At 41.6% G+C, this 13,089-nt stretch overlaps 1 protein-coding gene across 4 annotated transcripts in view; it reads left to right on the forward strand.

The window, feature by feature from the left end:
• ORC3 (origin recognition complex subunit 3) overlaps positions 1-13,089 on the forward strand; it is a 61,406-nt gene that overhangs the window by 29,128 nt on the left and 19,189 nt on the right. For all 4 annotated transcript variants that reach the window (XM_029047214.1, XM_007670745.2, XM_029047215.1 and 1 more), the window contains 3 exons: positions 526-589; positions 8,586-8,702; positions 9,809-9,888. In XM_029047214.1, coding sequence (XP_028903047.1) covers positions 526-589; positions 8,586-8,702; positions 9,809-9,888 — 261 coding nt within the window. The remainder of the gene's footprint in view (positions 1-525; positions 590-8,585; positions 8,703-9,808; positions 9,889-13,089) is intronic.

Below are 13,089 nucleotides of genomic sequence, written 5' to 3' on the forward strand. Positions count from 1 at the left end.
AGCACTGAGGTAGGTATACAGTTGTACTTAGTTCCTGCCCCGACATGGACCTCACAGTCCAAGTATGAAGGAGAACAGGAAGTGAATCCCCATTTTCCGATGAGAAAACTGAAGCACAGTGAAGTGATTTGCCCAAGGTCACACAGCAGACAAATGACAGAACAGGGGTTAAAGCCCAAGTCAGCTGACTCCTGGGTCTATGCTCTTTTCATTAGGCCATGCTGCTTCTCAAAAGACCTCATTTTAGAGTGGCAAAGCTCTGTGATAACTTTGAAAATGAATGCCTCGCCCCACTGCCATCTTTCTGTCAAGTACAATAACTTCCTCTTAGTGACACCTTTGTGGACGGTTATTGTTCAAAAGACAAATGCTAGGTGTACCTCATCAATTCCTGGCCACCATCTCAGATTTGTCCAAGAGAAGGGAATTTTCACATTCATGAATCCTCAGAAAGTTTGTATTTTCTTCATGTTGCATGAGCATTTTAAATATTTAAACCCATTTTGTATGTGGGGTCAATTTCAGATTTGTGGAGAGGCAAGCTTCTGAAAAGCAGATCGAGTTGCTGACAAATGAAAATTATTTAAAGGTAGGAATGGAAAATCTCTATGAATTTATTGAAAAGGTTAGAAAAGTAAAATTTAGAAGTTCTTGATTTTGCAAAATACCTTTCAAAATTTTGTCTGGTTTAGGCACCAAGAAATAGCTCTACAAAACCTAGAGGTAAGAAATGAATATATTGAGCAATAAACCTAAAACTAGTTTTAAAGTACTTTTAAATCTTTTGGTGCAGTACAGATAGTAAGTTAGAAATATGCAGACAATCTCATTTTAATACTTCTAAGGTTTGACGTATATTAAAGCCTATGGAAACCATGCAGCTAGTATCCCACTGTTAGGAATTGATATGCAAATGAATGAAATAGGAAAGGCCTGATGAGCTTTAGAAGATTGTTATATTAAAAAAATTGGGGGAAAAGGGCATATTTCAATTTTAAATGTATTTCAATGGTTTTTATAAGCATTTAAAAAAGATTAGTGTGGAATTCAGGTTTTGTGAAAACGGCATGCTAAAACCAAAGTTATATATAAGTGAAATCAGCATTGTTAGAAGCTTGAATTAAAGGAATAATAATAATAATAACAGTTTTTACCTCATGTTCTGTACAGTGTTGTGCATGCTTGATTTTCAGTAAATAGTGAAGGGTGATGCTGACTTTTTTGGAACAGTGTCTGGACTTCAAAAGTCTTGCCAGGCTTACAGCATTAACATTTCCTGAATTAGGTCCTTTAAGTATCTGGAATATACAGTATAAGGTAGATATAAGGTAGGTAGGTAAGGTAGATTTAGGAGTCATCTGCTTAGAGGTGGTAGTTGAAAGCCATTGGAGTGGATGAGCTTTCCAAGGGAGTTAGGGTAAATTAAGAAAAGAGGACCCAGTATAGAGCCTTGAGGGACATGTATAATTGCCAGGTAGGAGACAGAGGGAGATGTGGCTAAAGAAATTAAGAACCAGCTAGAAAAGACTGGGTTAGAAAAACCAAGGTTAGATAATGGTTTTTAGGAGAAAGAGAGTATGATCCACAGTGTTGAAGACAGCCAGTAGACTGTAAACTTCTTGTGAGCAGGGATTGGGTCTACCAACTCTATTTTGTTGTACTTTCCTAAGTGCTTAGAAGGAGTGCTCTGTACATAGTAAGCACTCAGTAAATATCTCGACTGACTGAGAGATTGAGCCTATTAGACCAAAGTAGAGTCTCTTCAATTTGGCAAAAAAAAGGAGGTCGCGGTGATCTTGGAGAATAGGGAGGGGAGAAGAGATCAACTGCTTTTAGGAGAGAAGGGATAGGGTTCAGAGAAGCAGATGAAAGGAGTAGATTTTGAAAGCAGGCAGGCAGTCTTCTCTTGTGGGACATCTTGAGCAACTTGAGAGAGTGGATGTGGAGGTTGGAAAGAGCTGGGAAAATGAGATTTGGGGGACCTCATTCCTGATGGTTTCAGTTTTTCTCCCCCAAAAACACCTGGTTTAGTCAGAAATGGCTTTTTTACATTTTATTTTAATAAGATATTCACATATTTAAAAGTTCTAAAATTAAACCTTTGCAGAATCTAGGGAGCCTGAGTAGGAAAAAAGCGTTAACTTGCCAGAGGTTGTGCATTGCATTTTGCTTCTTATTTATTGCTTTGTTTTTTATTTCATCCATTCATTTGTACTTCTGAAATCTTTTACCATTACCCCTTGAGTTTTGCATATAGAATCAACAGTACTGGGAGACAGAGCAGAAGAAAAGAACCTGAGGAAAAAAAATCGTCAAGTCTTTGTCTTTTGTCCTTTTCAGTTAATTCATAAGCTGAGAGAACTAGCCTTCAGGGATCAAGCATGGAATTTGAGGCTTAAAATGTCAGTTTGCTACCCAAAACAGGCACCTTCAAATTTCTTTCATTTACTCTCGTGATGTTACAGTCTTTTTTTTTTCCTTCCCTGGTTGAAAGAGTTCTGACTAGCCCTGTTCCAGGCTACTATTGCTGTGAAACAAGGGGTCAAAATCACTTTTATATCACTCCACGGTATCTGGCATGCATGTTCCTGCATCTTTTTTTCCTTCTCCATCTCTCTCACTTTCTTTCCTTCTCTTTTATCCCTCCCTACTCTTCTTCTTTTGCTTCATCTTGGCTTTCATTCTCCTTCCTTCTCTCTCAATCTACTGTACCAGAGGTGGGTGGGAGTTCCACGATGAACTATTTCTGTAGGCAATGGTGTTGCTAGGATTAAAACTCCCAACCCACTGCTCATCAGGCTTTTGCCTTAGCTGTTCTGCCTTGGCTACAGTTGCTTCATCTCTGTCCTTGACTTGTTTTTTTCTTTCATCTCCTATCAAGTCCTCGTGCCAGGTTTAGGAGTAGGAAGCAGTGAGCACTAGGGCCCTGGACTTCTTTGCTTCCAGCTGTCTCACCCCTGACTCTCAGCAAGGTTAACGTGCTCTTTCCAGCCCTGTGGATGAACCCCGGATCTAAGACTGAACACTCTCTGCCTGCTAAGGATGACTCAGGGCAGCAGTTGGGAAAGAAGGCCCTGCCTTCTCTAATAGCCTTCCCAGCTTCTCCCATCCATGTTGGAAATGCCTTCCACCTGATCCCCTCCAAACAGGGTTGTCCTTAAGCAGTGCAGCCCAGGGAATGTCAGCCAATGTGAGATTTTCAGCCCAGGATGGGGAGCTGGGGTTGAGGGTTTGATAAAAAGTGGTTCTGCCCCTTAAACCTTCTCTCACGCCCAGACTGTGACCTTGTTGTGTACCCTGGAAGGGACATGGGGCCCTTACCCAAGGATGGCCCTGAATCTGCCCCTCCCAGGCCCCTGTAGAATGCCTTGGCTCCTTTCTGTCTTTTCCAGAAATCTTTTGAACTTCTGCCATTGTTGCTTAGGGTGAGGCTGGCTGCTCTGGCTCCCAGTTGTTACCAGAACATACCCCCCTCCTTCTTTCTCTCCTCTTCTCCCATTCCCTTTCACCGCCTGCAGTCTCATTCCCCACGGAGCTCTTTGGGGTGGAAAGGTTTAAGCACTGCTGCTATAAAAGCAAAGGTGAGCTGGAACTCATTCAAACTTTCTCCTGAGGATCAAAGATTAGTATACTCTATGGAGTGTTCTCAGTGCCTCTGTTTTCTGTTTTACTTATTTCTTAGGAAAGAGGTCTTTAAAGGGTAAAACTATTTGAATGCAATGATCAAAACTGACCCAAGTGTCTTGGGTTATTTATTCACTGTGAGAGTCTGAGCTCTGTTATCATTTGCTCCAAAAGAGGATCAGACCACTGTCAGCCTAGTGTTCTTTTTTCAGCTCTTCCTTGAGCTCATGATATGAGCTCAGGCAAGAAATTCAGACACTCTGTGCCTGTTTATATGACTAGTTTCATACTGTTCCTCTGTCCAATGTAGATGTGGCAGTTATTAATTGTAGTTCCGAGTTCTCTGACAAAATAAATCTGAGCAGCTTGGAAAATTACCTCTTCACAACTTGATCAAAGAGTTGTTGTGATTTTATGCCAATAGTCAGGAATGTTGATTTTGTACTTGGATATTTTCTCTGTGCTCCTCCTGAGGAAAGGGGAGGCTGGTTGTAGTCTCATAATTTTTTTTACTTTTTTCAAAACTGAGGTGACATCCAAGATCCTGTATTAAGCACAGGGCAGAGTACGATACAAGAGAGTATTGCTCCTGAGAAGATACAGAGTTTGCTCTTCTCTTTCCAGTCTTGAAGCTAAGGGACTTACAGGATGAAATTGCAGCTCCCCTAGGATTTCTTCCTTGGGCAGCCGAATTACTCTGGGATAGATAGGGCTGAGGATACCAAATTTTCCAGTCCAGGTTCTGCTGCCCTGAATTATTTTTAATGGTATTTGTTAAGCACTTACTATGTGCCAGGCACTGTACTAAATGCTGGAGTACGTGTAAGATAATCAGGTTGGACACAGTCCACTTCCTGCATCATTGTTATCATCATTAGCAGTATCAAAATCATCAGTGGTGTTGATTGAGCACTTACCTTATGCAGAACACTGTACTAAGCTCTTGGGAGATTACAGTAAAACAGAGCAATTTTTAATGGTATTTGTGAGCACTTACTATGAGCCAGGCAATGTACTAAGTGCTGGGGTAGAGACAAGATAACCAGGTTAGATATAGTCCAAGTCCCTCATGGGGCTCACAACCTTAGTCCTCATTTTACAGTTGAGGAAACAGGTACAGAGAAGTTAAGTGACTTGCCCAAGATTACACAACAGACAAGTGGCAGAGCTAGGGTTAGAACCCAAGTTCTCTAATTTGCAGGCCCATGCCCTTTCCGCTAGGTCACACTGCTTCCAGTTCTTCTGGCTGTGCACTTGGGGTGTCTGTGGTTGAGGGGTTTTCTCCATTAGTACTTTAAAGACTCTTATCTGTATTGCCAGCCAGCTCTCCTGAAGCAAAAAATGTGCATCAGTGCACATTCTGAAAGCGTTGGCCAAGGGAATCTAAATCTCTCCATTTTCCTAATGCAAACAGAGGGTGCAAAAGCTGCAATTGCTAAAGAAACTGGCACCCAAAAGGGAAGACGATAGCCATTTGGTATTTCTGTCAGCAGGCCATTTTGATCTCTCTCAGAGATAGGTGTCCCAGGTGGAATCGAAGCCCTTGCAGATTCTCCGGTTTCTTTTAAACTGAACAGCATCCCTCTTATGTAAGCAGATTAGGGGGCAGACAATTACAAGCTCTCTGCCAGAAGTTTGTGAAATCTGGCAACTCTGTGCAAGCAGGTGATAGCTATTTCACAATTCACATTCTAAGAGCCATGAATCACCAAGAGGGCGTTTGATGGAATACAGATACTGATATAGTATGTCCTGGAGTTCAGGGGTGGGGGTGGAGGGGGAAATAAAATTACTAGTCACAGATTGGCTGATTTCATCCTCCCTTTTAAAGACTGGCTTGAAACCCTACTTGACACAAGGACCTTTTTGTTAAGATTCACCCTCTTGGGGAGCAAGCCGAGGAATTTTGGGCTCTGTGTTTCTGAAATCCCTCACCGTGCTTCAGCCCGCTGTTAGCTTGGCAATCCAAACACAGACAATACTTAAAATTCCACCCTCACCTAGAAGAGAAAATAACTTCACAAGATAAGTATTTGGGAAAATAACCCACCACTGCTTTAGCAATCTCTTCTGGGGTGGTCTAGCAGCTGAGAGGAAGAAACTAAAAAATACAGAGTCCTGACCAAGAATTATTCATTCCTCAGAATGAGGTCCACAAGCTTAAGATGTCATCATCTTTCTCTCTTCCTCCTTTCCAGAAATACTTTTGTCATTTTGAGGTACATGCCAGAATGTTTCCATTCTGTGCTCTAAGTAAGGATTATTGCATTTCTGTGCCGTTGGAGTATTTACCAATCAAATTGAAAGTCGCAGAGGAATCATCTGTCTATTTAGGCAAAATAATTTGAAGGACTAGACTCTTTCATTTCCTTGAGGTTTGCATAGCCTGATCAGAACCCTAACAGAAACTCTGTCAGAAATGCTATAAACTCCTGGAAATTCCTGGAAAAGGTACTTTTACTAGCTGTATCGTCAGCTGGAAGGTCAAAAAGCTACATGCAATAATAGTGAATTTCCAGGCCAATTTTCCAATGCTTTTCTAAGGTAAAACTGCCTTCCAGAGCCAGGATCAGCTGCGCTGTCCAACTCGGAAATAGAATGTCACTCTTTCAAAGAAAAATAGATAAATCTGTATCAGCCAAATATAAAGGCAGTTTTGGCAGTCTCTACCCAGAGAATTTATTACCAAATCTCTTTAGTATAAACTCATAGCACAGTTGAGGAACCACAATATAACTTAGATGCTTCTCAAGGAGTCAAACACAAATATTTCTATTAGGGCTATTTACCCAATTCCCTCAAAAAATGAACTGCTTTGAGGCCTTCCCTCCTCCCTTCTTCAAAGAATATAAGGCTTTGGCTTATGGACATCAGCCTTTGGACTGACTTTTAGAAATGGAATTTCTGCAGAGACCACTATACGGCTCTTGCCATGACAAAAGTTTTATGAATACAGTTGGAACTATTGCTTCTCCTGTGGAATCATTTAGTAAAGGCCAAACTTTGGGCACCCACTAAGAAGACCTGGTCAGCTAGAATATTCCAATACAAATACTACGCAGTGGGAATAAATTAACCCCTTGGAAAGATGCTTTAACTCTCTATCAGGCCGCCAAGGTACTTGTAACCCTCTGCAGGCGCTTTTGACCACAAGCTACCAACCAATGTGCCGAACGTGCTGCCCAAAAATAACATTTCTTTTATCACCGGGGTAGAGAAACATCTGATGGGAAATGGATTGCAGGAAATACTTCTGCACCTTTGTGCATGCATGTTTAGAGTGGAAGTTGGATGGCTATGCTGAAAGTTCATAAATACATCTGGCAAGCACCTGCCTGATGGTGGAGAATGGCAGGTGGAAGGGGGATTCAGTGGAGTGTTGGAAGGTTAGGGAGCTACTCAAGGAGAGAACTGTGATGATGTGGCTCTTGCTCCTTTTTTGCATGAAGGACAGGCCAGGCGATCCCCAGAGAGGAGAAGACACTTTCCCACTACACAGTGCATTTCTTTTGATTTGTTCCTCAACCAAAGAGATCTCTTATTATGACATCTTCAACCTGATGCAAGTTTTATGTCAGTTTGATTTTTTTTTTAAATAAACTTGGTACAGTAATTAAAAATGTCATCCTTGTATAAAGGAAGTCTGGGTGCTAGTTTGAATGTGGAATGGTTCATAAAGGTAGCCAAGATCAGGCTCGCTGGCCTTCCAAACATAAATGGAGCTGCTCTGAGAACCATCTCCCACCTCAAAGAATCTGATTTTTTAAAGGCTGAAATGGATGATACCTACTACCCAAAGCATAAAATGTGATTACTGCTTTTTCTTACAAAATATCCCTGCTGTTCAAAGGCTGCCAAATCACACAAAAGGGTAAATAACAGATGGTAAGATTAGCGCCATCTCTGCTTTATGACATACAGTAAAAATAGGCTTACAATATCATTTTTCATGTTCCTTTTATGATTGTGGCTTATTTTATTTTGTCAGATCTGGATTTCATTTAGATTTTGTTTTATGTAAAACTCACCAAAAAAAATGCAGATGGGGGACTCAGTGCTAAAGCAGTATGGCTTAGTGGGAAAAAGCATGGGCATAGAAGTCAGAGGACCTGGGTTCTAATCCCGGCTCTGCCACTTGTCTGCTGTGTGACCTTGGGCAAGTCACTTAACCTCTCTGGGCCTCAGTTACCTCATCTGTAAAATGGTGATTAAGACTTTGAGCCCCACATGGGACATGGACTATGTCCAATATGCTTAACTTGTATCTAATCCAGTGCTCAGACCAGTGCCTGGCACATAGTAAGTGCTTAACAAATACTGGTGCTCTTATTTTCCTTTTCCTTTCAAAGAAACTGCAGCTCTTTCCCTGTATCTGACTTAGAAATGTTAATGACCATTTTTGCCATTCACTATTAAGCTCTTCCATATATGTTCATTCTGTTTTTGACCCCTTCTCTCTGAGAGGTAGGCACAAAAAATATGGGTTGCAAACAGAAGTCAGTTGGGCCATAGTCCTAATGATCCCGTTGTAATAAAGGGTGGAGCTGAACACATGTGTAGAAGCATTTGATTTGGGTTTTGGATAGGTATGAGTTTATCAGTAGATGAAATTTTGTGCTTATGCCCAGCTCCGCTCCCAGGTCTTGTCAGTTCTTTCCAAGGCTTATATATCAGTGGAACTGGTATTACAAACAGTACAACACCATTAATGTTTCCCAGAATGTGAGATGGTGGCCAGATTTGTCTAGCTTTGTTCATGCTTCTATCCTTCTTTTTGAACAATGGTTAAGCCTTCTGAATTGTGACAACTTTTTAATTAAGAATGTCCTTTTCAGGGACTAACCAAAGTTGCTTTGAAGTAATTGATTTGACAATATAACCACTTTTATGATTTCATATTTTTGTTTTGTGAGACATATACTGAAACCTAGTGCTCTGATTTTTTAATTTAATTCTTTTAGGAAGCAACCCAAAAATTCCTGGAAGATCTGCATGTATATCATGAGAACTACATCCCAGTTCTGCGGTGTCTTCATGCTTTCACATCTTCTCTTCCGAAGTACCCCTTGGGTCGACAGGTAAAGACTTTTTTGTAACTTTGGCTTCCTGCCTTAATTTCTTTAGCATGAAGAGTGTATAAAAATGCTGAAAATCTGAATCACAACAGCTGTACATATTACTGGAAACAGAAACAGTGCATAATGTTAAAACCCTGTGCCATGGCAGAGACTAAAGAGGCAGAAATGTTTATTTTTGGTTCCCAACAAGTTACCTGCCCTTGAAGCCTTTTAATCATCATTCCATGTTCTCCCTCACGTTCTGTGAATACTGTGTTACTTTTCGTGAAGAGAGTGTAGGAAGAATGTGTGCTCTTTTTTCGCCTCTTTGGCCTAAGGCAGAGATGCCTCCTTTTTCTTGTGAGTTCAGGGAACAAAAGGGTTAGGGATTTTGGTGATAGTGGGGCCTAGGAGATGATGGGCTGCAGAGAACTACCAGGCCGACAGACACTATTTTGGCTCTTTACAGCCCTAGTTGGGAGCTCCCAAGTCTTGTCAGAGACCCTGAGTGAGTGAAGCTGAGAGTTCAGTTAAAACAGCAATGGGGGTGACCGCACTCTTTACCCCGTGGCTCGGTCACCTAGGACTTAGGGTATACTGTGTGGGCAGAAGAGAGAACAGTTTGACAAACTAGGCTGAGCTTCTGCATTATGGCTAGCTTGGGCCCACCTGACCATCTCCTCCAAACCCCAGAAACTTTCCTTCCTGAGTGTCTGCTATTTGCAGGTTCTCATGCAGTAATTCAGTTGTTCCTCAATCCCTACATCCCTCACTCAGCTACGAAGACCATAATGCTGGAAGACTAACAGTCACTTCTGAATTAATAGTTTCTATCTGGGCCTGTCTTTTTGGTTTCCATTTTCAGCCCAGCACTTTTTTCCCCATTAAATCGGCAAAATGGACAGGGGTCCTAGGCAAACCCAATTCTTTACTTGCATTTGTTTTAAAACGGGTCGACCCTAGGACCTACACGAAATTTGGCAGCAGTTGAAGAGTTAGTGGTTGTTTTAGTTACAGAATATTTTTGTCCTTGAATGTGCAGAATCTTGACAAATACTGTTAGAGTTGATTCAGGAATGGCTTGTTGGCTGTGTTCCTTCCTTTCCTCTTGTGCTGTTCACTTACAGATCAGAGAGCTGCACTGTGCCTGTTTAGAAAAGAACATATGGGAGTCTCAGGAGTATGCATCAGCTTTGCAGCTGCTGAGGTATCATGCTTTTCTTTTTGTTTGGCTTTCAGTTTGCCAGTCTCTAACACCTTCCTCCAGAATGGGGCTTGCCAAGAAGTTTCAAAATAACCATGTTCAGGATAAATCTATGTAGAATATATGGTATATGTACTTAGGTATAGATACTTATTCGATGCTTTTCAACATAGCAGCCATAAGTTGGGGAGAGAGGGGTGACTTGATGCAACTTTTTTCTTTGTTTTTGTCTGTGTCTTGTGATTTGAAACAAAACTTCATGTGTTTACATTTACTTGAGATTTATACATGGATCCAGCTTTATATGCATAGTATTTTAGGGTTCTTATCAGCTCTTAGGGGCATGCTATTGGGTCAAAAATATAATCTGTTTGAACAGCTATAATATGATGTACTTTCTGAAATTCTTCCTTAGCTGTGTGGTTCGTTTGCAGTTTTTTGTGACCAATGAAAAGCTCTTGGGTGAGGTGGGAGGGAAATCCTCTGGGTCCTGGTGGTGACTTTAAATTCTGCAAGCCATCAGGCATTTTTCTCCATGATAGCAAATGCTTATGTGCAAGTACCATGAAACACTGTGAAAGCAGAATATTTATTGAGTGTCATTTTGCTCTGGGCATGTGAGAAAAGAGCAGATGGATGCAGTAGGAGGAAAATCCACTCCATAAAACTTTCTATCCAGAATCTTAATAGTACAAATTTTAATCATTATATATGCATCTTAGGCTAAGAAACCAGTTTGGGGGGGTCTTTTTTTGTCCAAATAATTCCTCTTATGATAAATAAGGTGACCAGGTTTGGGGAATTGGAATTGGGCAAGGCCTCCTGCCAGTGAGTCTGAAGAGGCAGGAAAGAAAGAAAGATAGAGGGACATAGGGGGATATACTTGGGAGGTGTCCTGGAGTCAGTGAAGTTGTCACTATGCTTTAATCAAGGTCTCGAACCCATCTATAATAGGAGAAGCAGAAAGTAATGTATTGTTTCGTCTCAATCTCCACAGCCTTTTCTGGCTGTGCTGAACTGATCAAACGCTATATTGGCAGTGTCACATTTCTGCCCACATGTAGTTCACTTCTTAAATCTCTAGTGGGAAAACAGGCTGGAAAAGTTTCTACGTGTTTCCATCCCAATAGAAGTCACCTCCATTGCCTCTGCTTCATCACATCTGAATCTTTGGCCAGGCATTCTCAGCACACAACCACTTCAGTACCAGCCTCCCACCAGAAATCGAAAGCAGATGACAGGAGGCAGGAAGTAAGCTCTAAAATTGCACTACAGAAGCTTTGAGTTTTACTCCATGGGGAAAAAGCTTGCTAAGATTTGGGCAAAAGGTGTTTTTGGAAGTAGGATAAAGCATTGCAGTAAATCTATCTTAATATAAGGGGTGGGTCAGGGAACTTTTTTTAATATAAAGAAGGCATCTCTTTCAGAAAACTACTAAACTAGTGAACTTTGCACTGCTCAAAACTGATTTTTGTGGTGTGATTCTGCCTGCTTCTCAATCAACAGTGTCTCCAGAGCCCAGATACCCACACTCAGAAATCTGACCGACTCTGGCAGGGTAAAGATTACTCCCCCCTAAGGGTGGCCTACAGGAAGTGGCTTTATTAATTATGCTCCCAGGCAAGTTTCTCTGGAAGAAGGAAAGCCCAGTGCAGAAGCCAGCTGGCTGCAGAAAGGGGTAAGCAGGATGGTGGCCTGGCAGAGAAAGACTTCTTGCTTCCAGGCTGAGTTGCCAGGGCCCTCTACCAACCCCAGAGGAACTGGGAGAAGACTCCCCATAGGAGAGGCCGAGGTTGAGGGAGAGGGCTCAGGACCCGGCAAAGCAAGGGAGGTCTGAGATTTAAGAATCACTATTGCTCCCTCGGAATTCCCCAGGACGAGATCCTTTGGGGACAAAGACCTACACTGTCCTGACAGTGTTTCTCTGGCACAAAGCTCAAAGACATGAGTAAATGATGTAGTTCCTTAATAGCCAAGGTGTTCGTCTGGGTGTCTCAAATAAAACCATAAGCCTGCTATAAACTTCCCAAGTCCATTGGATGAACTTGAGTAATGGCTGGAGAAACCCACACCAATCTGAGATAAATTATTCAAATTTCTCAGAAAAGCATTTGGCAGCGATCAAAGTGTGGGTAGAAATATGATGCTGGCAGTATAGCATTTGATCAGTTCAGTACAGCTGGGAAAGGCTGTGGAGATCTGGAGATGAAACAGTGCATTATTTTATGTTTCTGCTGTCGTAGATGGGTTCAAAACCATGCATAAAGCATAGTGACACCACCACTGTGCTGGGATACCTCCCAAGTAGTGACCTAACTATTGATAAACAGACTTCTTCAGGCAGAAAATGCTGCAGGAAATTAGTAAATTGGAATATTTTTTTCTCCCTGTGGAATATGATGGGGAAAGCATGGTCCAAAGATATAAAGAAAGGATACAAAGGACTGGAGCCCTAGGGGAAAAAAAACCTTGCTCTGGCAAAGACTTGAAGTCATGGTTTGTATTTTTTTTAATGGTATTTGATAAGCACTTACTGTGTGCCAGGCACTGGTCTGAGCACTGGGGTAGTTACAGGGTAATCAGGTTGGATACAGCCCTTGTCCCACATGGGGCTCACAGCCTTAATCCCCATTTTCCAGGTGAGGTAACTGAGGCACTAAGGTTGGAAGAGTACAGTACAATATAGTTAGTAGACATGAAGTAGCCCTGGTAGACAGGAAATACCCTGAATCCTATCAGTCACAGATGTTCACTTTTCGAGGATGTGGTTTGGCATGGTGCCCTTGGCTCTGCTAACGTTGGGCAAAAGGGATGATAATTTTCCAAAAACTCACTGACGCTGCTCCATTGCAAATCTCACAGGGGTTGTTTGATGATCTGCATCCCATGAAAGTATCAGACTACAATGAAAGCAGCATCAGTTTTGATCTCCCCTACCCTTTGAAATCATGTTTTATGACTCATTGCATCGAAGGGAAATAGAAGTTTACATTTCTAAGTACTTTTCTCCTAACCTAAAGATGGGATTCTAACCTAATTCCCATAGGCTCATTTATTTAAAAGGCATAGTTTGGAAAGGTGGCGTTTTGCAGGATCACAGCTACATAAGTAGATGTATGTTCTGACGATAAGTATCTTCTTTTGTTGTATTCCTTGCATCTTTGTACTGTACAAACATCCAAACATGTAAAAGTTACAAACATT

This window comes from Ornithorhynchus anatinus, chromosome 19 (assembly GCF_004115215.2).
Source record: "Ornithorhynchus anatinus isolate Pmale09 chromosome 19, mOrnAna1.pri.v4, whole genome shotgun sequence".
In the NCBI taxonomy this organism is placed as follows: Eukaryota; Metazoa; Chordata; class Mammalia; order Monotremata; family Ornithorhynchidae; genus Ornithorhynchus; species Ornithorhynchus anatinus.